Source organism: Taudactylus pleione, unplaced genomic scaffold (genome assembly GCF_031769625.1).
Source record: "Taudactylus pleione unplaced genomic scaffold, aTauple2 ptg000479l, whole genome shotgun sequence".
Taxonomy (NCBI): Eukaryota; Metazoa; Chordata; class Amphibia; order Anura; family Myobatrachidae; genus Taudactylus; species Taudactylus pleione.
The window spans coordinates 4881079-4904952 of NW_028284881.1; the positions used below are offsets into that span (position 1 = coordinate 4881079).

General features: G+C 46.1%; 1 protein-coding gene across 3 annotated transcripts in view; it reads left to right on the top strand.

Moving 5' to 3' along the window:
* The window catches only part of IFT81 (intraflagellar transport 81), a 220446-nt gene that overhangs the window by 22968 nt on the left and 173604 nt on the right, over positions 1-23874 (top strand). For all 3 annotated transcript variants that reach the window (XM_088449192.1, XM_088449193.1, XM_088449191.1), the window contains exon 4: positions 13624-13804. In XM_088449192.1, the coding sequence (XP_088305318.1) occupies positions 13624-13804 (181 nt within the window). The remainder of the gene's footprint in view (positions 1-13623; positions 13805-23874) is intronic.

Genomic DNA, 23874 nt, shown 5'->3' on the forward strand with positions numbered 1-23874 from the left:
TCTATAGACCCCCAGAGTCTTTCCAGCTCCAGCCCCTTCTCTCTTCAGCAAAACCCACCAGTGCCACTCCAACTGCAGCCCCCAGTGTCTCTCCAGACCCCAGATGCCTCTCCAGCTCCCTACTGTCTCTCCAGCTACAGCCAGCCCCCTCTTGATTTCAGCCCCCAGTGTCTCTTCAACTGCAGCCCCCCGTGTCTCACCAGGTCTAGCCCCCAGTTTCTCTCCAGACCCCCAAAGTCTCTCCAGCTCCCTTCTGTCACTCCAGCCAGTCCCCTTCTGTCTCTAGCTCCAGCCCCTGCATCCCTCTGGCTCCAGCCCACAGACACTTAGCTTCTACTGTGTCTAACTGCTGCTTTTCACTCATCCTCTCTGGGTTGCGGCTCCTCTCAGCAGTGTGGCATGACGTCATGATGTCACACATGCTGCATCACAATAAACAAAATAAACTTTATTGCACCAGCCACCAGTGCAGGAAGCTACAGTGATTGCTTGATGTTCCACAAGTGGTCCTCCTTTATGTCCCTCCCTTATTCCCCCCCCCCTTTCTTCTTGTTTTTCAAGATTTTTATATTGATTACAATAATTGACTCTTTATGAAGACTGTTCTCATTGTACTTTTCTTACATCACCAACTGTACTGTTTTGTATCTTACTTGTGCATTATTGTTCAAACTTTTAGATTTTTTTTTTTTTTCTATAAATCGATATGGGATCCCAGCGGTCAGAATCCTTATGCTGGCATCCTGTTCTTGTTGGTCGGTATCCTAACCCTCCCCCTATCCTGTTCTTTGCTGGTCGGTTCCCTAACCCTTTCTCCCCGGTGCCTGAACCTAACTTCCCCCTAGCCCCTAAACCTAACCTCCCCCCTCCTCCTTAGTACCTAACCTCCCCCCCACCTTAGTGCCTAACGCTAACACTAACCCTCCCCCTAACCCCAGTACTTACCTTCGAGATCCTGGCGGTCGGCATGCCGGCGCCGGTATTTTGACTAGTGTCGGGATTCTGGCATCGACATTCTGACCGCCGGAATCTCAGCGATCTGCATATTGACCGCATCCCATTTTTTTAATGTGCTTTAAAGAGAATGCAATTAGCTTGAGCTTATATAGAGATGTATTATAGTGCCCTGAACTGTATGACTTTCTGTAAAAGAAAAAAAAACTGCTGTATACATAAGGAGACGGATATTTAGTATAATTTAGAGTCACCTCTAATTTGTAATTTCCCTTTACTGCTGTTTTAGGGATTTATGTCCACTCTACTACATTGGAATCCAAAACTGTGGGCTAAATATAAATATCAGAAGCAGGAGTGATATTCTTAGTCCCATAATTACTTTTACACTTGTGCTAGTTTGTTCCTAATAAACACAGCTGAGTAACAAGAAGTGATACATGTTAAGCTGTCATTGCTGTAAAGTGACACCATTGTTCCCTGCTTGTCAATACAAGTAGGGTATAGCTGGTTATACACTTCACAATTATTGTTTCAGTCATCTAGTTGGCTGTTTGGAATGATAGTCGTGGAATGGGCCTGATTCAGAGATGTACGCCAGTGCCACTGCAGCTTCCAACTTGTATGCAGTGGCTGTGCGAAAATATGCAAATGTCAGTCGTCAGGATTTGTATTGAGACTCCCACTGGTGGCTTCGCAAGTCCAATCGATTGCGTACAAAAATGCAGATTGGTCACAAATCAGTCGATTATCTGACTTCCAACTAACCCTATGGCCGCTGGAACAGGGACGCCAGAGACATTTTCTACTTCAGGGTCCATAGGGTATCCACAGGATACCTTGGGGTATAGGTGTGACGTCAGTCGCAGGGCACCAAAGAGTTAAGCTTTCAGCCTCCCAGGATGCACTAGGTCCCCCTCCTATACCCCGCCCCCGGGCCAAGGCACCTCAGTTTAGTTTGGTGCCCGGCCGGAGTCGGGTGCACCTGTTGGAGTGGGGGCTAGAAGAGCCCCTGAAGCTTATTCTTCATGCAGCTGTGGCTGCACATCTGGATGAACAGCATGGACAGTCAGTCCTGACGTCCATGCTGTCTTCCCTACACCCCGCCGGTACCAGAACGCCGGTACTGATCCGGGGATGCTGGTGGGCGTCTGGGGTCACAGCTAGCGGTGACCCCAGATGCTCCGGACCATGGCCGGATTCAAGGGGGACAGAGGTAAGCAGCGGGGTCCCGCGGTGGGTCCCCGCTGATCACATGGTCCTAAGTCCCCAGGCAGGGGGCTCCCTGGGGACTGGCTGCAGCGTGGAGCCAGGCGACCAACCTGCGCTTCCACTACCCCCTGGGACAGCGGACCGCAGCAGAGCGGTAGCGCTGCGGCGTCCCAGGGGTTAAATGCATGCCAGGGGAGCGCGCCTTCCCTGTCTCACAGCCGGCGCCTCCCCCGCTGCACACAGCCCTCTCTGCATGCTGCCGACTGGTCCTGTGGCAGCGCTCCTCCCCCAGGCCAGCCTCCTCTCTGCTCCTCGGCGGCCATCTTCTCCAGAACGCATGGTGAACGCTGCTGGAAGCGCTGGACGGAAGCATCGTGGTCTGGGTCCCCCCGCATACCTCTCCTCCGCTGTGGTCAGGTCTGTGTATGCAGCGCTGTGTCCTACCAGGCCCTGTGTCTGTGTAGTTGAGTGATCAGCGCTGTTAGTGCAGGAATTGTTATTTTTCTGCATTGTATGTGACTGTGCTAGCGCTGCTGCCTGTAATCTTTTCTTCTCTAAACTGTCAGCTTTATTACTGTCCCTGTTCTTTCTGCTAAAGCCCTTGCGGTGCGGTGCTGCAGGGTGGTCTCTCGCCTATTTAATACTTAATTGGTGAGAGAGGTCACATACGTGGTGCCATCATGTCTGAAAGTGATTTTCCCCTCCGGCTACAGTGTACCACGTGCAAAGTACCGTTAGCGGAGGGGGAGGGTAGCGCGGAGGGCCTTTGCCGGCAGTGTTTGTCCATGGCGCGGCCTATTACGGTTACAGCACCGGTACAGGAGCCGCCCTGGGCTTGTTTCGCTCAGGCGTTAACAGCTTTAGTGGGCCAGTTAGCTCCGCAGCCCGCGTTTACTCCGATGGGTTTGTCCCAGCAGTCTGTGGTGTCGTCACCCATGCAGGGGTTCCCACGACAATTGGTGGTACCCCACAGTCTCCCTATTTCCCCGCTCCCGGGTTCTCAGGAGCCAGCGTGGGTTAACTCCCTGACAAGTTCTGTACAGCACTTGTCGGATGTGTTGCAAGGGGAGTCTGTGATGCGGTCTCATAAAAGGCCGGTGGCGTCTCTGTCCGCTCCTTATGAGGATGACGAAGGGACGTCTGATGATGGGGAGATTCTAGATCCTTACGATCAGGAACCTCTCCATACTAAGGACGCTGATGCTAAGTCCAAAGTATATATTCCTGGACTTATTCGGGCGGTCCGCACAGCCTTGGTGATTGAGGACGAAGTTCCCCCAGCGGCTAAATCTAAGTATGCCTTTTTCAAAGATGTGAAGGGCGATGCCACAGTCTTTCCTCTTTCGGGTCAGTTGGTGGACCATTTAGAGGAGGCGTGGAAACAACCTGGCAAAAGATACCAGCCGCAGAGACGCCTGGCGGTGGCTTATCCGTTCGCGGATAATTATTTTGCTAAGTGGGAATCCCCTCCACAGGTGGATTCTCACGTGACCCGTCTTGTCCGTAGTGCCACATTGCCGATGCCATCCATGTCCTCCCTTAAGGATGCTACGGACCGCAAGGTAGAAATCTGCCTGAAGTCCGCTTATTCCCTTGCAGGGGGGGCAGCACGGCCGGCTATGGCCATTTGCTGGGTTGCCAGAGCGATGGAGCGCTGGGCGGATTCATTAGAGGCTTCTTTTGAATCCGACTGTCCGGCCGATCAGGCGGAGTTGATTGGCAATCTCCGTGATTCGGCCACCTACATCAACGAGGCGGCTCTAGACATTAGTACTCTGGTGTCTAGAATTTCTTCAGCAGCGGTAGCTGCTCGTCGCACCTTGTGGCTGCGATCCTGGAAGGCGGACACAGATTCCAAGAAAGGTCTGGAAGCGTTGCCGTTTACCGGAGAAGTTCTCTTCGGTCCGGATCTGGATAAGATTGTGGCCACGCTGGCGGCAGCCAAATCTGCCTGTCTCCCGTCGGCCGCTGCTCCTTCTGGTTCGGGACCATCGTCCTTTCGGTCATCTAGGGCCCAGGGCAGGCCCAAACCACAGTCGTTTCCTCGACAGGCTGGCCCTAAGAAATCGGTCAAGCCCCGGAAGCAGGCATGGAGTACCAGACGTCCGGCCCCCAGGCCAGATGACAAGCCTGCGGCCTGATGGTCCGGGCCTCCCTTTGGGGGATCCCAGGGTGGGAGGCCGCCTGCTACAGTTCGCCCAGTGTTGGTCGACCACTACGACAGACACTTGGGTTCTGGAGGTGGTTTCCCACGGATACGCCCTCTCCTTCCGGCACAGACCCCCGGCTCGCTTCTTCACCACGGGTCTCCCATCAGACCGGAACAAGGCTACGGAGCTGCAGAAGGTATTGCACACTATGCTCCAGGCTGGAGTTATAGTGGCGGTTCCATTCTCCCAGAGGGGCCAGGGTTTCTATTCAAATCTATTTTTGGTACAGAAACCCAATGGGTCATATCGTCCGATACTCAACCTCAAAGCACTCAACAAGTCTTTGCGGGTCCCGAAGTTTCGGATGGAGACCCTACGGTCCATCATTCTGGCGCTGGAACCTGGGGACTACTTGGTGTCATTGGACATACAGGACGCTTACCTGCATGTCCCTATTCTTTGGCGCCATCAACAGTTCCTCAGGTTTGCAATCAGCAGCGACCACTTCCAGTTTCGGGCGTTACCTTTTGGCCTGGCAACAGCACCACGTGTTTTCACCAAGGTGATGGCGGTCATGGCGGCTTCTCTGCGGCTGCAGGGAGTCCGCATGTTGCCGTATTTGGACGACCTGTTATTGGTGGCAGGATCTCCAGAGCTCCTGTTACGCCACTTGGACCTGACCATTGCACTGCTGCAACGGCACGGCTGGCTAATCAACTGGCAGAAGTCCACTCTAATCCCGTCTCGGAGGATTCTGCATCTTGGAGCCTTATTGGACTCGGGACAGCAAAGGATCTTCGTGACGGAGGACAAGATCTCTGCTTTACAGTCAAGGGTGCGCAGTTGTCTGCACAGCCGCCGGGTGTCCTTACACTCGGCGATGAGGTTACTGGGCTCCATGGTGTCGGTGTTCGACATGGTGGAATACGCCCAGTTTCACTCCAGACCTCTGCAGCACCTGATCCTGTCCAAGTGGAACGGGCTGACTCAGTCTCTGAAGTCCCAGACGATTGTGCTCACCCAGGAGGTTCGCCTGTCCCTTACGTGGTGGTTACAGACGACCCACCTCAACAAGGGACGTCCGTTCTGGGTTCCAAATTGGGTCCTGTTGACAACGGACGCCAGTCTTCGGGGCTGGGGAGCAGTTTCGGGTCCACACTTGTTCCAGGGCAGGTGGACGCCGACAGAAGCGGAGCTTCCAATAAATATCTTGGAACTCCGTGCGGTCTTCAATGCTCTCCAGCAGGCACAGCGGTTTCTCCAGGGTCGCCCGGTGCAGGTCCAGTCGGACAACGCTACCACCGTGGCCTACATAAACAGGCAAGGAGGAACTCGCAGTCGGGCGGCTCTCGTAGAGGTCTCTCGGATCCTGGTTTGGGCGGAGCGCAATCTTCCGGCCATATCAGCGGTCTTCATCCCGGGAGTGCTCAATTGGGAGGCGGACTTTCTAAGTCGCCAGGACGTTCATCCGGGGGAATGGTCCCTGCACCCGGACGTTTTTCAACTACTGGTGGACAGGTGGGGTCTTCCAGAAATCGACCTCATGGCGTCCCGGCACAACAACAAGTTGCCGGTGTACGGGTCTCGCACAAGAGACAAAGGGGCGTCTCTGGTGGATGCTCTGTCCGTCCGGTGGACGTTCCGGTTCGCATACCTGTTCCCTCCGGTCTCCCTTCTTCCACGGGTAATCCGGAAATTCAAACAGGAAGGAGGGACGCTCCTGTTGATAGCTCCCGCGTGGCCCAGACGGCACTGGTTCTCAGACCTTCACGGTCTGTCCGTGGACATTCCTCTGCGGTTGCCGCTACGACCGGACCTTCTGTCTCAGGGTCCTTGCCTTCACCCGGACCTGACTCGGCTGTCTTTGACGGCGTGGCTGTTGAGACGGCCATGCTGAGGTCCCGGGGGTTTTCCAGCTCTGTGGTGCGTACCATGTTACGAGCTCGGAAACCGTCTTCCGCGAGGATATACCATCGCGTGTGGCATACGTTCTTCCAGTGGTGTCGGCCGAGAGGTTATGCACCGCGGGAGTTTCGTCTGTCTCGGATTCTCGCCTTCCTGCAAGCGGGACTAGATCATGGGCTTCGCCTTGCTTCTTTGAAGGTACAGGTTTCGGCCCTATCTGTCTGGTTTCACCGTAGGATTGCTACAATCCCGGATGTGCGCACCTTTATGCAGGGTGTTCTCCGCATTCAGCCGCCCTTTGTTCCACCTGTGGCGCCTTGGGATTTGGCTGTGGTCCTGAGGGCTCTCCAAGGACCGCCGTTTGAACCACTGGGCTCAGTGGATCTTAAATGGCTAACAGCTAAGACTGTTTTCCTTCTGGCCATTGCTTCGGCCAGACGTGTTTCTGAGTTAGGGGCTCTTTCTTGTAGACCCCCTTTCTTGGTTTTTTATGGGAACAGGGCAGTGCTCCGCACTCGGCCCGAGTTTCTTCCCAAAGTTATTTCCCAGTTTCATATTAACGAGGAAATAGTTGTTCCGGCCTTTAACTCACCGGGTCTTTCCGTGGGTGAGGCCTCATTGGATGTTGTGCGGGCCTTAAGGACTTATGTTGACCGCACTTCTTCGTTTAGGAAGTCGGACGCTTTGTTTGTCCTCTTTGGCTTCCGTAAAAAGGGTTGGCCTGCTTCAAAGCAAACTTTGGCAGCCTGGATCCGTATGGCTATTTCTGAAGCTTATCTTCATGAAGGCCTACCGGTCCCTCCTTCTCTGAAGGCTCATTCCACTAGGTCTGTGGGTCCTTCGTGGGCAGCTCGACGTGGTGCCTCGGCAGTTCAGATCTGCAAGGCTGCTACGTGGTCTTCTGTCCATACCTTCGTGAGGTATTACAGGTTTGACACCTTCGCCTCTCAGGATGCTTCCTTCGGGCGGCGGATTCTCCTTTCTGCACAGGAGCGTCCCCACCCTTAAAGGATACTGCTTTGGGACATCCCCAAGGTATCCTGTGGATACCCTATGGACCCTGAAGTAGAAAATATGAGATATGGTAAGAACTTACCCTTGTTATCTCTATTTCTACGAAGTCCATAGGGTTCCACAGGACTCCCGCCCTGTCGCACCTGTGCTGCAGATGGGCTTTGCTCTGGTCACCGGTTTTCCGTCTCCCTCTGGTGAGAATGTGATTCTTGTATGTGTCCAGATCTTTGTTCTCTCTCTTCCTTCTCCTCCTCCGGCCTATGGCTTGGTAACTAACTGAGGTGCCTTGGCCCGGGGGCGGGGTATAGGAGGGGGACCTAGTGCATCCTGGGAGGCTGAAAGCTTAACTCTTTGGTGCCCTGCGACTGACGTCACACCTATACCCCAAGGTATCCTGTGGAACCCTATGGACTTCGTAGAAATAGAGATAACAAGGGTAAGTTCTTACCATATCTCATATTTTTACTGCAAACGGGATCGTAATCAGAGACGCACAACAAAATGGTCCCAACACGTCTGCGCTTGAGGTTTGAATTGCACACCCAAATTGTTTAGTTGGATAAAAAGTTGTTTAGTTGGCTGGTATGAGGAAAAGGTTTGGTAGTGTAGGGAGTATATTTCATGTTTATTTGGTAGGTTAGACAAATTGTTTAGTTGGATAGAAAAGTTGTTTAGTTGGCTGGTCTGATGAAAAGGTTTGATAGTGTCATATGTGTCTTGAGAATATCAGCACATGTAATTTCTTCATATCAAGATTTTGTTGATCATAACCACATTCTACATATTTGTCCACCATTATTTATATATTATTTATTTAACTGTTGTTTTTTTTATAGGTAATGTATTTTTTATCCTTTGTTATTGGCTACTGATGTATCAATATGTAATGTGTCTTAATTGTTTGGCATGACAATTTTTTTATAAAAAGAATTGCATAATATCACTGCAGTATATGTTGGCCCTTTCCCAAGAGTTGTTTTGGATTAGATTTATGACCTGGTCTCTAAATAAGTAAATAGTGTGCTATTTATTTTTCCCCAAGTTTTTCAATTATTGCTATCATTTTAAATCACGTGAATAAAAAATGTTTCACTTTAACACAGTAAATATCAGTTAGTCATGGCCAGAATAACAATGGGGAGGATGGGACTACATAAAAATCGGCCCATCTTAATGATGACCAGCGTACTGCTGGTCACACAGTCGGCCATAAATAATAAGTAATAAATGGTATCTCTATTTTGCTCGCAAAATAATGCAGTTTTTCAACTGGCCTCACCCACACAGCATTGGTTACAGACATCAGCTTCTCACAATGGGCCCTTGATCATTGTCAGAGCCAGGCCCATGTGACCCTTAGTCCGGTCCTGCAGTTAGTGCACCTCTCAGAAGTAACTTCTTTTTTCTTAAGTGCATTTTCGACAAAACTGCCAGCAGATCGCCAACAAAATGCAGTATGTGTTCAAGAAACTGGTCTTGTCCATTGGCTGTATTTATAGTGCGGGCAGCCCATACCATGTGTCCCTGTATACAAGTTTAACAGAGTCTGATATCCACAAGAGAGCGGGTTGGGTACGGGATGCCGGCGCTTGGGATCCCAGCGGTCAGAATCCCGATGCCGGCATCAGTATCCTAACCCTCCCCCTCTTCCTACCCCTAACCCTCCCTCCACGGTGCCTAAGTCTAAGCTCCCCCTCCCCGAACCCTAAACCTTACCCTCCTCCCTTAGTGCCTAACCCTCCCCTTAGTGCCTAACTCTAACCCTCCCCCTAACCCCAGTACTTACCATTGAGATGCCAGCGGTCGGGATTCTGACAGGTGTCTTGATTCCAGCGCCGCCATTCTATGCGCCGGCATCCCGACTGTCTGTATTTTGACTGGATCCCAGTAAAATATTATCACTGCTAATAAAAAGCAACATAACCTGCATGAAAGACATCTATATTATGATAATGTTATAGTGTACAGTACACTATGTAGGAAATATAGTAACTTGCTGCCTATTTTTATATAAGAAAATAGAACAAACTTGGAGGAACTTATTTGACATACATATTCAAAATGTACATACAATATCCAGAGTTACTGTAGTGCGTTCAACCAGGTTCTTACTACAAACAATAAAGACTGTCTGGATACTGAATATAACACATACTGCATTTGATTTATGTTCTTTTAACAGTGTGAATCAGATTCAGGGCAATAATTATATGTACAGTAACTGGCCATTGATATGGAATCCCTGGAACTACAATGACTTGGGGAGGTTTATTAGATGGCAGGTTATTTGTTGCAGTTCTCACTACCAAACAAACCTTTGTACTGGGTTGGGTACACGATACCAGCAGGCGGTCAGCATCCCGGCAGAGGAATCCTGATGGTGGAAATCCTGATGCATGCAGGTAAGTATTCTAGCCCTTTCCCTAATCCACCCCTCCCACAGCCTAACCCTAACCTTCTTCTTCGGCAGGCTAACTGTAAACTCCCCCCCCCCCCCCCCCTCCCTGTAGCCTAACCCACCCCTCCCGCAGCCTAACCCTAACATTCCCCTTCGACAGCCTGACTGTAATCGCCCCTTCCTGTAGCCTAACCCTCCCCCTCCACAGCCTAACCCTAACCCTTCCTGTAGTACCTAAACCTAAGCCTAACCCTATGCCACCCCCCTAACACTAAAACTCACTGTCGGGATCGCAACCGTCAGTACTGTGTAATTCTTACTACTGGCATTGTGTGCACCGGGATGCCGATTACAGTACATCCCTTTGCACTAATGTATGCAGTGCTACGTGCTATTTCACACCTTTACAGCCTTGCAGGTCTTGTGTGGAAAAGTTGTTCAAATAAACAGTCTAACTCAGTAGTTCCCAAACTGTTCTCCGTGGCACCCTGGGGTGCCTCGGACACTTGCTGGGGTGCCTCAGGTTGGTGGTCCAGCAACAAATCAAATTATTTATGGTCAATGTAATGTAAATATGTGGACAAGCAGAAGCTCATACCTGTCCACTACCACATAACTGAACCTGAGGGGATGACAGGTCAGCACAATTTACTTCACTTTACTACTTCACTACATTTTTTTCTGAATATCTCAATAACAAACGTTTGGCTTAGGGGTGCCGTGATAACAATGTTGTTACTCTAGGGCGCCGTGATTCAAAAAAGTTTGGGAACCTCTGGTCTAACTAATAACTGATATTAGGTACAGTTCTGAAATCTAGAGCAAAATGAAGTTACAGCTCTGTCGACTCTATTTTACTAATCTAGAGATTTTTGTCAAAATTGAAATAGAAGTATCTAAAACATAAGAACACTTTAAGAGTTACTTTCCTACATCCAAGTGGACCCCAGGAAGGTTTGGTGGAGCGGAGGCAATTACATATTTCTTTATTTTTTAAAATGTTTGTGAAATTGCCCTTTAAATGTCTACAGCATATAAATACTTTATCATCTCTAGTCTAACATTGTTTTTAAGAAAAAAACAGGTTAGAGATATTATAGCCTGTGTTGTTTCACAGATAAACCAGAAGAGTGTGCTGTGTGACCGATGAAAGTGTTGTCCTGCTCTGAAAGAAAACTTTCATCATCATGAAGTATTCATCAAGGATCTACATTTATTTACAGTTCCATAACTTACTCTAGTATAGGGGAATAATAGCACTATTTCTTTTTAAATATACTTGGCTAAAGAGGGATATTTTTCTAGTCTAAATTATATAATTTTTTTTATATGGTACCACAAAGGCGATGTAGCACCATACATAGGGGTAAAACAAAATGCATATGCATGAAATGGTACAAACCCATAACTTTACATTTATACATAATTACAGTGCTCAGATTACATGATTAGTTAGAGACTACAGAGGAGGGGATAGCTTCTTGTGAGATTTTACAATCTAGAGGAGCTTTGGGCGGTACACAAAGAGGATGAGGGGAACCTGGGGATTAGGAAGGGTTGTGGTAGACTTAAATGAGGAAATTAGATTTAAAGGCTGGGAGGCTGGAGGCAAGTCTGATTATATGGGTGAGGGCATTGTAGAGGTTGGGAGCAGCACGTGAGGAGGTTCAGAGTGGTTGAGAGAGAAGTTTTGTATTTGATTCTGTGGTTTAGGGAGTCAGTGGAGTGATTGCCAGAGGGGGCACCAGAGATAGAGTGACCATGGTTCTGGCTGCGTTGCAGTGAGCGCCTTGCTTTGGATCCATAAGGGTGTTTGGTTAGTGTTGGATGTGCTGAGTAACAATTCATGCATGCCTCTTACTAAAATTCAAACCAAATTTGAGTATCCATAGGCAAATCCCTGAACATCCCACCAGTTAAGACTCTGTCTCATCTCTAGCTTGCTCAGTGACTCTTTTTAACTTGACTTCCATTGAATCCCTTTGCAATCACAGACACAACAGCTATGCTAACGTGGTAATGTAGCAGGAGGCGTCCGGTGACAAGATGCCTCCTGCCAGCATCGCAGATCCGAGTGCTGAGTGCTGTCTCTGAAGGCGCAGCATTGGATCATCATTGCAACCATCGGGCACAATGGCCACAGTCATTGCCCATCTGAGTAAGCTGTAGTTTACTCAGAATGAGCAATGGAACTGAAACAAAATGTTTGGGGTCGAGACCAGATAATGACTCTTTGTTGTTCCATAGAGGGGTCATAGGAAGACGATTTTGGACCATGAAAAATGCTCTGTTACAATTGTCCCAGATTGACAGGGAGAAGTGAAAGGTGGGTGGGAGAATAGAGGAGGGGGAGGTCTATGTCTGAGCAGCATCATGTAAAGTGAGTAGGAAGAAAGTAAGTTGACAAGGTGAGCTTCGAGATTGACCCATTCTCTTGAATGGGAATCGGCATGTGCAAGAACCGCTTAGGTAAGTTGGGCTGCTAAATAATATTAATTAAATTTTGGGAGGCCTAAACCGCCGTCTGTAGTGCCGTAACTTATCCGAAACCTCACTCTGGGTCTCCTTCCTGACCATATAAATCTGGATGCTAAGCGTTGAAGGGTGGTCATGAATAGGAAAGGGACTTTAACTGTGAGCATCTGGAAGAGATAAAGGAATCTCAGGAGGACATTCATTTTAATGGCATTGACACGGCCAACCCAAGATATGAAGTGAGTCCCCCAGGTCCCTATCTCTTCTGGCATTGTTATATTTCCGGGGAAGTAGGTGTAGGGAAAAAGTTGGGATGAGAACTCAGTCCAAAGCACCAGAGCACTGCAAGAAGCTGCACATGTCAGTGTAAATGGGTGCACACTATAAACAAATAGCATGCACACCAAGCCCCCACAGCCTACAGATTCCGGGGGCCAGTCCACATCATTGAATAAGTGACCAGCCTGGTGACATGTACCCCCCTTCACCTGCTGCCTAGCTCACCCCTACAGCCATCGTACTGGGATTGAGTTTAGTGGATTGGAGCTCTGAAGCGGGAGATTTGAAATCATCATGGATCAGTTGGTCAAGAGTGTGCATACTTTCTCTTCCAGTCCCAAAACAGAAGGGGGTACTCAGCTCGATAATCACTTCATGCAACAGTCATGTAGCTTTGGTTAATAAACTTCCAGTCACTATGTCAAACCATAGACTTCCTCAGATGGTGATCACAGTGGTTAAAATCTAGCTGCCAAGACTAAAATCTTAGTCATCCTGGCAACCAGTATTTGTTGAGTCCTGTATGTATGTGTGTGTGTGTGTGTGTGTGTGTGTGTGTGTGTGTGTGTGTGTGTGTGTGTGTGTGTGTGTGTATACTGAGTAAGAAGGTATCCAGATTAAAGATCAACAGTGTCTAGATAGACAATCAATTGTTCAACACCAAATGGTCGACAGGGACAAATGGACAACACAAAATTGGTCAACACTTGCTGGAGAGTTAGGGTTAGACTGCGGAAGGGGATGGTTAGGCTAGGGTTAGGTTTAGGCACTTGGGGGAGAGTTAGGGTGAAGATTAGGCTTAAATTTTGACCATATGTGTTAACTGTGACTTAATCCAGTGGTTCCCAAACTCTTTTGAATCACGGCACCCTAGAGTATCAAAATTGTTTTCACGGCACCCCTAAGCCAAATGTTTGTTATTGAGAAATTCAGAAAAAAATATAGTAAAGTAAATCGCGCTTACATGGCATCCTTAGGTTTGGTTATATAGTGATGGACAGGTTTGCGCTTCTGTTTGTCCACATATAAATTACATTGACCATAAATTATTTGATTTTGTGCTAGACCACCAACCTGCGGCACCCCTGCAAGTATCCCGAGGCACCCCAGGGTGCCAAGCACACAGTTTGGGAACCACTGTCATAATCATATGAAACAAAAAGGCAAAACAAAAAATGTTTAAAGACATTATGGCTACTTTTATGCATTAACCCTTGTAATTGTATTTATATTCAGGAGTACATTTCGCCAAGGTCTAGTTGTTGGAAGCAAACCCGTTATTCACCCATTGTTATGCTGGCTGCTGCAGAAAACGGGCGAGTTAAAGAAGAGGGCATATTTGTCACGCTTTCTGGTTAAACTGGAAGTCCCCGCAGAGTTTCTTCAGGATGACATAGTATCTGAGACAAACAAGCAGGTATATTTCCACTTGTATAATTATTATAATCATTTTGTTATTTGTTGCTGGCATAATACCTAGTTACAGTATGCGGAAGTACTTCCTGTAAAGAAAATCAGGGCACCAGACATGAGATAGGGTTCCTATCTGAGAGCAGCCAAGGTAACACCTAGGGAAAGCAGAGGCTGCCACCACATTTAGATAGGCCAAACTGGTAAGACAACGATGTGCAAACAATGCAATGTCGTGAACGATTTCCCTTGAACTCTCCCCGGCAGCTCTCTGGCACTCCAGGACATGATATGGTGCTAAAAGTTTCCAATCTGACCAATGATCTGTCGTGCATCCTTAACGATTTCCAGTGCGTCGTGTACGAGATTGGCAGATCTTGCATGCTTGTCGGTAAGCTCTAAAGATACGACGGATGTCCCGTGGGCACGCGTATCGTTCTCGTAAGTGGACACTCACGATTTGCACATATTTTGCACGATTTGTCGTTCCGATGCATAGAAATCAGGCAAATCGCGCAAAATATCGTCTAATGTGTATGGACCTCTAGTGTAGGACATGTATTTGCATTTTTACTGGCCTATACATCATCAAACCGAATGTCTGTCCTTGTTCTCAAAACTGCTTCCATTAATAGAACAGTCCCAAGTAATAGGTGCTTATCTTCATGCATTGTTCAGCTATCGTCCAGTGTAATGATTAGAAAGGCATACATTACAGTCCTTGGGTAGATGAATCCGAAAGTGAACGTTTTATTTAACCTGGGAGAAATATAATAAACCTCTCTGCTCTCAATGACATTAAGCAGGTAGTTTTACTTAGATGAATAAGAACAGCATAGGTTAGAGTCTAGGCCAGGGGTAGATGTACTAACGCTTTTAAAACAGACAAAATTCTAACTATTATTTTTCTATTGCATTACTACTTACAAAATGGTAATGAGGGACTTGTTTTTCAGAGTGCTCTATGACGTTTCGGTCATACCACAGTATACAGTGTCCTATGATGTTTCAATCATACCACATTGTACACTGCCCTGTGATGTTTGAGTCACACCACACTGTACAGTGCCCTATAATGTTTCAGTCATACCACACTGTACAGTACCCTATGATGTTTCAGTCATACCACAGTATACAGTGCCCTATGATGTTTCAGTCATACCACAGTATACAGTGCCCTATGATGTTTCAGTCATACCACAGTATACAGTGCCCTATGATGTTTCAGTCATACCACAGTGTACAGTGCCCTATGATGTTTCAGTCATGCCACAGTGTACTTTTCCCTATGATGTTTCCGTAATACCACAGTGTACAGTGTCCTATGATGTTTCAGTCATACCTCAGTGTACAGTGCCCTATAATGTTTCAGTCATACCACAGTGTACAGTGCCCTAGGATGTTTCAGTTATACCACAGTGTACAGTGTCCTATGATGTTTCCGTCATACCACAGTGTACAGTGCCCTATGATGTTTCAGTCATACCACAGTGTACAGTGCCCTATGATGTTTCAGTCATACCACAGTGTACAGTGTCCTATGATGTTTCAGTCATACAACACTGTACAGTACAGTGCCCTATGATGTTTCAGTCATACCACAGTGTACAGTAGTGTTCACTCTAGCTCCGCGGCAGGCAGGGCACAGGAGCTAGAGAGGGCAACTTTGCCCCGAAAAAGGGGCGTGGCCATGAAAAGGGTGTGTGTCTATAAGACGCATTCCCTTTTCGTAACACTTGGGGGCGTGCCCGGCACTTACGGACACGCTGGGCAGCCCCCAAGCGCTGCAGACAGTGAGAATAGATGCTGGGCGCATGCGCCCGGCGGTGACCGGGTCACCGCACATTTCTCCACCCGCGGGACACTGCATCCCGCGGGTGAAGACGGCACCCGCAGGCTGTGAGGGCAGGGCGCTTTTTGCCCTCCTTCTGGAGGGCAGGGCGCCGCGCCCCGCTAAAACAGCCTAGCGGGAATGCTATACAGTGCCCTATGATGTCATACCACAGTATATAGTGTCCTATGATATTTCAGTCATACCACAGTGTACAGTGTCCTATGATGTTTCAGTCACACCACAGTATACAGTGTCCTATGATATTTCAGTCATACCACAGTGTACAGTGCCCTATGATGTCTGTCATACCACAGTGTACAGTGCCCTATGATGTTTCAGTCATACCACACTGTACAGTACAGTGCCCTATGATGTTTCAGTCATACCACAGTATACAGTGCCCTATGATGTCTGTCATACCACATTGTACAGTTTGTACAGTGCCCTATGATGTCTCAGTCATACCAAATTGTACAGTGCCCTATGATGTCTCAGTCATACCACAGTATACAGTGTCCTATGATGTCTGTCATACCACAGTGTACAGTGTCCTATGATGTCTCAGTCATACCACAGTATACAGTGCCCTATGATATTTCAGTCATACCACAGTGTACTGTACAGTGCCCTATAATGTCTGTCATACCACAGTGTACAGTGTCCTTTGATGTCTCAGTCATACCACAGTATACAGTGCCCTATGATATTACAGTCATACCACAGTGTACTGCACAGTGCCCTATGATGTTCTGTTTGAGCTGTGTAAATTGATCTACCAACAAGAGTCTGATTCTGAGTCGGACGCAAGTGGGAATCAGGTCTCACTGGTAGCTGCAAACTGCGCATTCGCTGTAGGAAGCAATCACCGATGGAGCACGTGCTGCACCACACTGTTGGAGATTGCAATCGCAGATGGATTCATCATTCCTTTGATAGACCACTGATTCCGTGAAATGGGCGTAATTGGGCAGTGACCATGCAGATGCATGGAATGATCTGTCTCATGGGAGTGTCGTGGACGTGTAAGCCAGCTCCCGTAGCGTGTAGACGCAGATGTGATGCCTGTTTCAGGAAGATCTTTTGCACCTAGCATGGATTGGGTGCAAGTTCCGATACTAATAATAACGGCGCAAGGCTGAAAAACAGGACCTGCCACATGCAGGCGCACGGATACTCGCGTTATTGTAATTATTATTATAGTTTATATGGCGCCACAAGTGTTCTGCAGCGCCTTACAAAGTACATAAACAAATAAGTGACCAGTGACTTACAATACAGTGCAGGACAAGGACATGGATATTATACATTGCTACATTAGCGACCATAACACCCAAATAGCAACATCATGAGCAACTAAGTGTTAGATGCCCTTGTGGGGAGTAAGGAGTAGATGAAAATAAAGTAAAGAGAAGCACTAAAGGGTAGGGTGCCCTGCTCGTAATAGCTTACATTCTAAAGGGGAGGGCCAGACAAACAGGCATGACACAGATGGGGTACACAGGGAGGAAGGAGCATGTAACAGCAGGTTGGGATGAGAGCTCGAAGCCTTTGATGAAGTAGTGGGTCTTGAGAGCCCGTTTGAAGGATAGTAGAAAGGTGGAGAGTCTGATGGGGAGAGAGTTCCAAAGGTGGGGAGCAGCACGGGCAAGTCTTGGAAGCGGGAGTGGAAGGAAGTAATCAGTTGGCATGAGAGGCGGCATGCATTTGTTGAACAAAGAGGGCGGCCAGGAGAGTGAAGGGAGATGAGGTCAGATATGTAAATGGGAGAGGAATGGGTGAGGGCTTTGTAAGCGAGTGTAAGAACCTTTAATTGGGTTCTGAAGGGGAAGGGGAGCCAGTGGTGGGCTTCTGGGAGAGATGAGGCGGATGTAGAATGTATGGAGAGGAAGATGAGCCGAGCAGCAGCATTGAGGACAGACTGGAGAGGAGAGATCTGGGAGTTGGGGAGGCCAGGTAGGAGTAGGTTACAGTAGTCCAATTTGGAGATGACCATTCAATCTATGAGCGTTTTAGTAGCATCCTGGGTGAGAAAGGGTCTTGGAAATATTTTTGAGATGGAAACGACAGGACTACGAGAGGTGCTGGATAAGTGGTTTGAAGGAGAGGGCGGAGTCGTGGATAACTCCAAGACGGCGCACTTTGTGGCTAGAGGAGATAGTTGTGCCATCAAGTGATAAAGAAATAGTGGGCAGTGAGGTTATTTGGGAGGGTGGGAAGACTATCAGCTCAATCTTAGACCTATTAAGTTTAAGAAATCGCTGGGACATCCAGGAAGAGATAGCAGAGAGTTAGTTGGAGATACGAGTACGGAGAGAGGGGGAGAGGTCAGGGTAGAAAAGGTAGATCTGAGTATCATCAGCATAGAGATGATAATGGAGGTCAAAAGAGCTGATGAGTTCACCTACAGAGGACATATAGAGGGAGAATAGGAGAGGTCCAAGGACAGAACGTTGGGGAACACCTACTGTAAGAGGATGCCTTAGCTTAAGGTAGTAAGTTGGCTGCATCGGCCATCTGGAAAAGCAGCCGCATATGTGTCTCGGACTCAGAATCAACTCCAAAATGTATTGGAAGTATTTATTGGGAACAAGCAGTTCATGTGCATTGAATCCTCCAGTGTTAGGGATATTTTGGACGTCAGGACGGAACACAGGATGCGGAATCCCTGCACACTTTTACCATCTGTGACTGCAGCTGGAGAACTAGTGCGAAGCAAGGCAGTAGGGTAAGATAGGGAAAGTTTGAAACCCTGCAGTCGTCTATTTACAGGACTTAAACACACATTGTGCTTATTTTAATTGTATCTTGCTCTGTTTGTTTATTTTTCGTTATTTATTACTTTTTATGATATAGTTCATGCTGCCGCTATTTAGTTTATTTACATATAATTGCATTTTATTCTAGCACTCTTTACGTTCTTATTATTGTTGTTTGCACACATACACGGGGCGACTTTTCACACGATCTGGCCGTTTTCGTCTGACCGTAACGACCAATCGACCAAAAAAATTGGGTTTTCATAGACGATTCCAATGCGATGCTCGTCCCCGGCGTCGTGGATCGGCATCATAGATCAGATGGAAAAACCATTTGATCTACGATCTGTCATGCTGTAAATAGGTAAACGAAGCATCTTGTAAGATGCATCATTTACCATGTAGAGCATGCTGCGATGCATCGGACGAAACTTGAAAACATAACGAGGTGTCATTAGGTGTGTGTTAAATAGAGCTGCTTATTCTTGTAGGGAGAGCTGGGGTTTATTTATTTTTGTTCATATTTTGGAGGGCTAGTTACAAAAACTGCAAAGCTAAAACGATGTGTTACCCATAGCTTCCAGCCGGGTTCTGTAATTTTTTAGAGCAGTTTAGAAAATAAAATCAAACATCCGATGCCGCTCTGGGAATCCTGTGCTTGTTTTCAGCAAATAACCTAGATTTTCGGGACCCATATCCACCTGTGAGTTAAGATGCCAGAATTTGTGGAGATTGAGTGCGGAGAAGACACATCTGCAAAGTGTTCCCCAATTAGTGTCTTTCTCCATTAAAACAAGCAAAAAGAAAATTGATTGGGATGTGTTGCTGATTGGGAGGTATTCCACATTCTCAGTGGGACAGCATTTAAAATTGTTCTGTTATGCATTTAATATTACTATTCAATTAATATATATAAACACAAAAGTGGCACATAATAAAGATAAACATAGCTGTAACAAGAAATATTTAAGGAGAAAAATGTAAAAATTATTTTAATGAAAGGATTCCTATAGTCTTTACCTTGCTGTTGCTATTTATAAAATTCATACTATGGGCTCATTTATCAAACGACCTCAAGCCAATCAGCTCCCAACTGTCATATTTCAAACAGATGACAGGAGCTGATTGGCTTGAGCTCCATATATCATACGCGTTTTAAACTCATTGAGTATGATAAAACTCGTTGACAAATGAGGCCCTATGTGTATTTCCAGACAAACCAGCAAATTAAATAAAGCAGGAGCAGGCTGGTTTAATTGGGGAAGTTCTTAAAATTGGAATGGTATTTTTGTACATTTGTAAACAACCTTTATGTAAAATGTTTAGCTTCCAGGAGATCTTTACATCCTAAACCCTTCTAGTATTAATGTAGGTTGGTAATTAGGGAGTAATTACACAAATGGACATCGAAACCTCAGAGCTGGGTACACACTATATGATTTGTGACCCAGCTGACGGTGCGATGTAACAATACTTCACGCTGTAAACACTCATGTCCAGTGTACGACGGCACACTGTGCATGTAACAGCACCGCGTCATTCATTGCATCGTCCCATCTGTTGTGCAGAAAGATGAGATGAACGACGTTTAGGACATACACTATGTGTATGATATATAGTTCCGATCCGCGTCAGGGAGATATATTGTATGATATATATTGTATAGTGTGTAACCAGCTTAAGACAAACAGACATTTAAAAAATAAAGTACATTATCAAGGAGGAGACTGACCAGAAGACTCTTCATATTGGACCAATGTATAAATGTCAACTATCGTCTTAGTATATTTTCTGATGCAATCTCCTTGTAACCTTTAACCATTCATTACTTTTGAAGATCTTCAATCTGACATGTCACGTTAATCACAAATTTATATAGAATACTTCACTTTTGTTGTATATTTGGATCACCTTTCTATTGTGCTGAACTATGTAGTGCAGGACTTGACAAAATGTCAGGTGTCAGGCTGCCAAGGCTCTTGAAATGTTATTGATAATCCTGCAGTTTGGGAGTCTTCTCTATTGATATCAGTGAATGCTAATTATATGATCCTGCGGACTCATAGATTTGACTGATTTGCTTATGAATGACAGGAGCTGTCTACCGTTGATGTAAAGCGTTAAACCTTATGTGAAAATTGTAATTTATAAGGTTATAAAATCACTGAAAACACAGTAGGAGAAAGATTTCAGATTATCCGATCTTTAAAAACACCAGGAGCATGTTCTACAGTGGTCAGATTGTACAGACTGCAATTTGTAAGAATTGTACCGCTCACCCGCCTCCCTACGCCTACACTCCACCACAAGGGTTCAGTGTCTGTTTGTGTTAATACCAAATCTAGTGTGCACGTTCAAATAACAGGCTGTGCAGAACAGAATGTTTCCCTGCTCACTTTAAGGTTACAGGGCACATTATTAGTATTCTGTTTACTCTAATTAGCATTATGGAGTCCATTGTGGGTTTCCAAAAATAAAGACTATCAATACTGAAGTATTGTATTAGTGTAATACAACGTTCCATCACTTTCAACATGTATTATAAATAACCACTTATCACACAGCTCATTTATACCTTACCGGCATAACCATGTTTAATATGTACTTGTCTGTAATGTGCTTTGAGGATTACAACTCAGCACCCATCTCTCCTGATGACATTTTCCAGGAAATTAATTTTGGATGGTCTTCCTGATTCTATCATTTGCAGAATATTATCAAGGTCCCTGGAAGGCTGCCTAGCATGCTGTTTACATGGCAATCTGAAGCAGTACAAAATATATTGAAATGCCAAATACCTTATCAAAAATGTTATTTAAACAAAGAAATTTTACTCTTTTACTTGTAGAAATAAACTGGTATTTATCTGAATATTGTTTTCATGTGAAAGCTGTACATTCTCATGTTTATTTTGCACACTTTCTTGTGGTGCATGTGCCTCCGGTGTTATAGCTTGTTTATAAGGCTATATCCTCTTCCATTCATTCGGGATGTCATATCCTCTTTGCATCATATGGTGGAACATGTCATGTAAGTCTATTAAGTGAACATACCTGGCTCTTAAAAGTCAAGCGTTTGAAATCTGGAACTTAGGGAAATTCATAAGGTAGGGAACCGTATGGCTGAAGTCTTGCAGGAAGAATTTGCGGGTGGTAAGGGGATGGTCAGATGCAGATCTGAGATGGCGATAAGGAGAGTATCATCTGGTGAGTTCCGAGATGTATGAGGGAAGGTGATCAGACCTTGAAGGTGAGGAAAAGTAGGTATGGCTGGATTCCATAAGTTCAGGGGAGCCAATGTAGTTATTTGCACAGTGTTGAGCAGACATTTTAATTATTATTATTATATTTTATTTATAAGGCCACTAGCAAGTGTCTGTAGCACCGTACATAAAAAATTTCATTAGAATAAACAATACAATATAGAGTTTACCGCTGAAATGTAAAACTGGGAGGTGAACTGGGAAGAGATGAAAAGGGAGGATAGCAGATGTGGGAGGAGGTGTAGTAGGCTTTAATAAACAGGTGTGTTTTGAGGCACATTTGAATTTCCGTAGACTGTTATCCATTCTGATATGATGGGAAATGTGATTCCATAGGAGGGTAGCAGCAGGGGAGAAGTTTTGGATGCGGGAGTGGGTGGAAATAATCAGCGAGTAGGTAAGGTGACAGTCCAAGGAAGAGCGCAGAGAGCGTATGGTTTCAGATGATGTTGAAGATATAAGAGGGGATAGAGTGATTCAGTGCTTTGTGAAGAGCTTACATTGGATTCTGTATTAGAAGTTGAATAAGGGCAATCGGATAGGAAGACGAGTTGTGCAGTAGCATATATTTAGGAGAGGAGATGCAGGAGAAGTAGATCAAACAGTAGGCAGATACAGTAGTTCAGGCAGGAGATGAGGAGGGCCTGAATAAGAGATTTAGGAGTCTTTTTAACAGGCAGTGATAAGCCATAATTCAAGCAAAACAGCTGTTCATATTTATCAATTTTTAAACCCTGGAGAAATCACAGCTTTCTCTTGCAGTAACACACACGTAACGCATTCTACTGCCATTCCCATAGATCTCTATGGGTACAGTAGGTTGGTGCAATTTACAAAGGTGCAAAGAGTGTTAACTTTTCACCAGGATGGCATTATGGCAAGCTCTAGATCCATCATTGATGAGATTCACAGGTGTCACATCTTCCTGATCCGTTTCTGCAATTGATGCCATTCAGTGCTTATAATATCTATTCAACAAGCCAGTACTGTATGGTTTGGTTTAATTTTCCATGTATTGAAGCATGATTCGTTAATGATAAGCCATTCAGATCTGAAAAGGATGAATATATTGAGCGTATGACAGCATATTGTTGTGTGTCTCAGCTTGATTACAAAGAGCAATGACAGAGACAGACATTATGTTCATCATTTGAGGAGCTGATAAGTCACAGCAGCTTATAAATCACAACAGCAGTCACTGCCTCTTCGGTTCCTACATGCTCAACATGGACAATAAAATACGGAAACAGCCTTATACTGACTACTAAATGGATAACTTACATTGCTGGGGAGGTGGTTTATCGCAAGTTATCTCCTGAGTTCTGTATCGCTGCGATAAGCAGCAATAAAGATTGTCACATAGCACAGAAAAATGTGTGATTGATAAATATAATCCTTGGTAGCCTCCTGGGTCAGGGAAAATCTCAATCAGGAGATATTGCGTAGGTGAATGTAGCAGGGTGTAGCGATGGCATAAATGTGGTAAAGGAGAGGGAGAGAATAGTGTTAGCAACTGTAAGAGTGAAATGGAAGGAATAAGGGAGTTTGTTGGTGGGGGCAAAACATGTCAAGCTGAAAAAAAGCATTTGGACATCCAGGAAAAGAAAGAGCTGAACAATGAAGGGAGAGAGGCCAGTGGAGAAAGAGTAGATTTGTGTATTATCAGCATAAAGATGGTATTGTAGAAGAAGCTGTTGAGCTCTCCAAAGTGGGAGGGAGGTGTAGTGTGAGAAGAGAACCAAGGACCAAACCTTAGCGAACACTAAAAAGAAGAGTAAGAGAGAGGATGGTACAGCTGGTGGTAGAGACCGAGAAGAACTTGGAAGGAAGAATAGACTGGTGACCGTAAGGTCACATATGAGAAGAAGGCAGTAATCAAGCCTGAAGATGATGAAAGAATGGATAATGGTTTTCGTAAAATCCTACGTGAGAGAGGGGCATATTCTACAATTGAAGTCAACAAAACGCGAGGGCCTGGATTTGTGTAATAAAGCTAGGGGCGTCAAAGGGTGACATCATGACAGTTGGCATGGGGGACTGCGGTGAACAGTTGGACTCACAAGATACAAGGGAGAAGTAGGAGATATTGATTTGGGTTTTGCCTGCAAAGAGATGGTTGTGGAGGCCTATGTAGCATGTTAACCAAATGATGTATAAGATAGAAAATGTGAGGGCCAAGGACATAGCCCTGAAGGTCCTTAATAATGGTAGTGGAGGGGAAGATT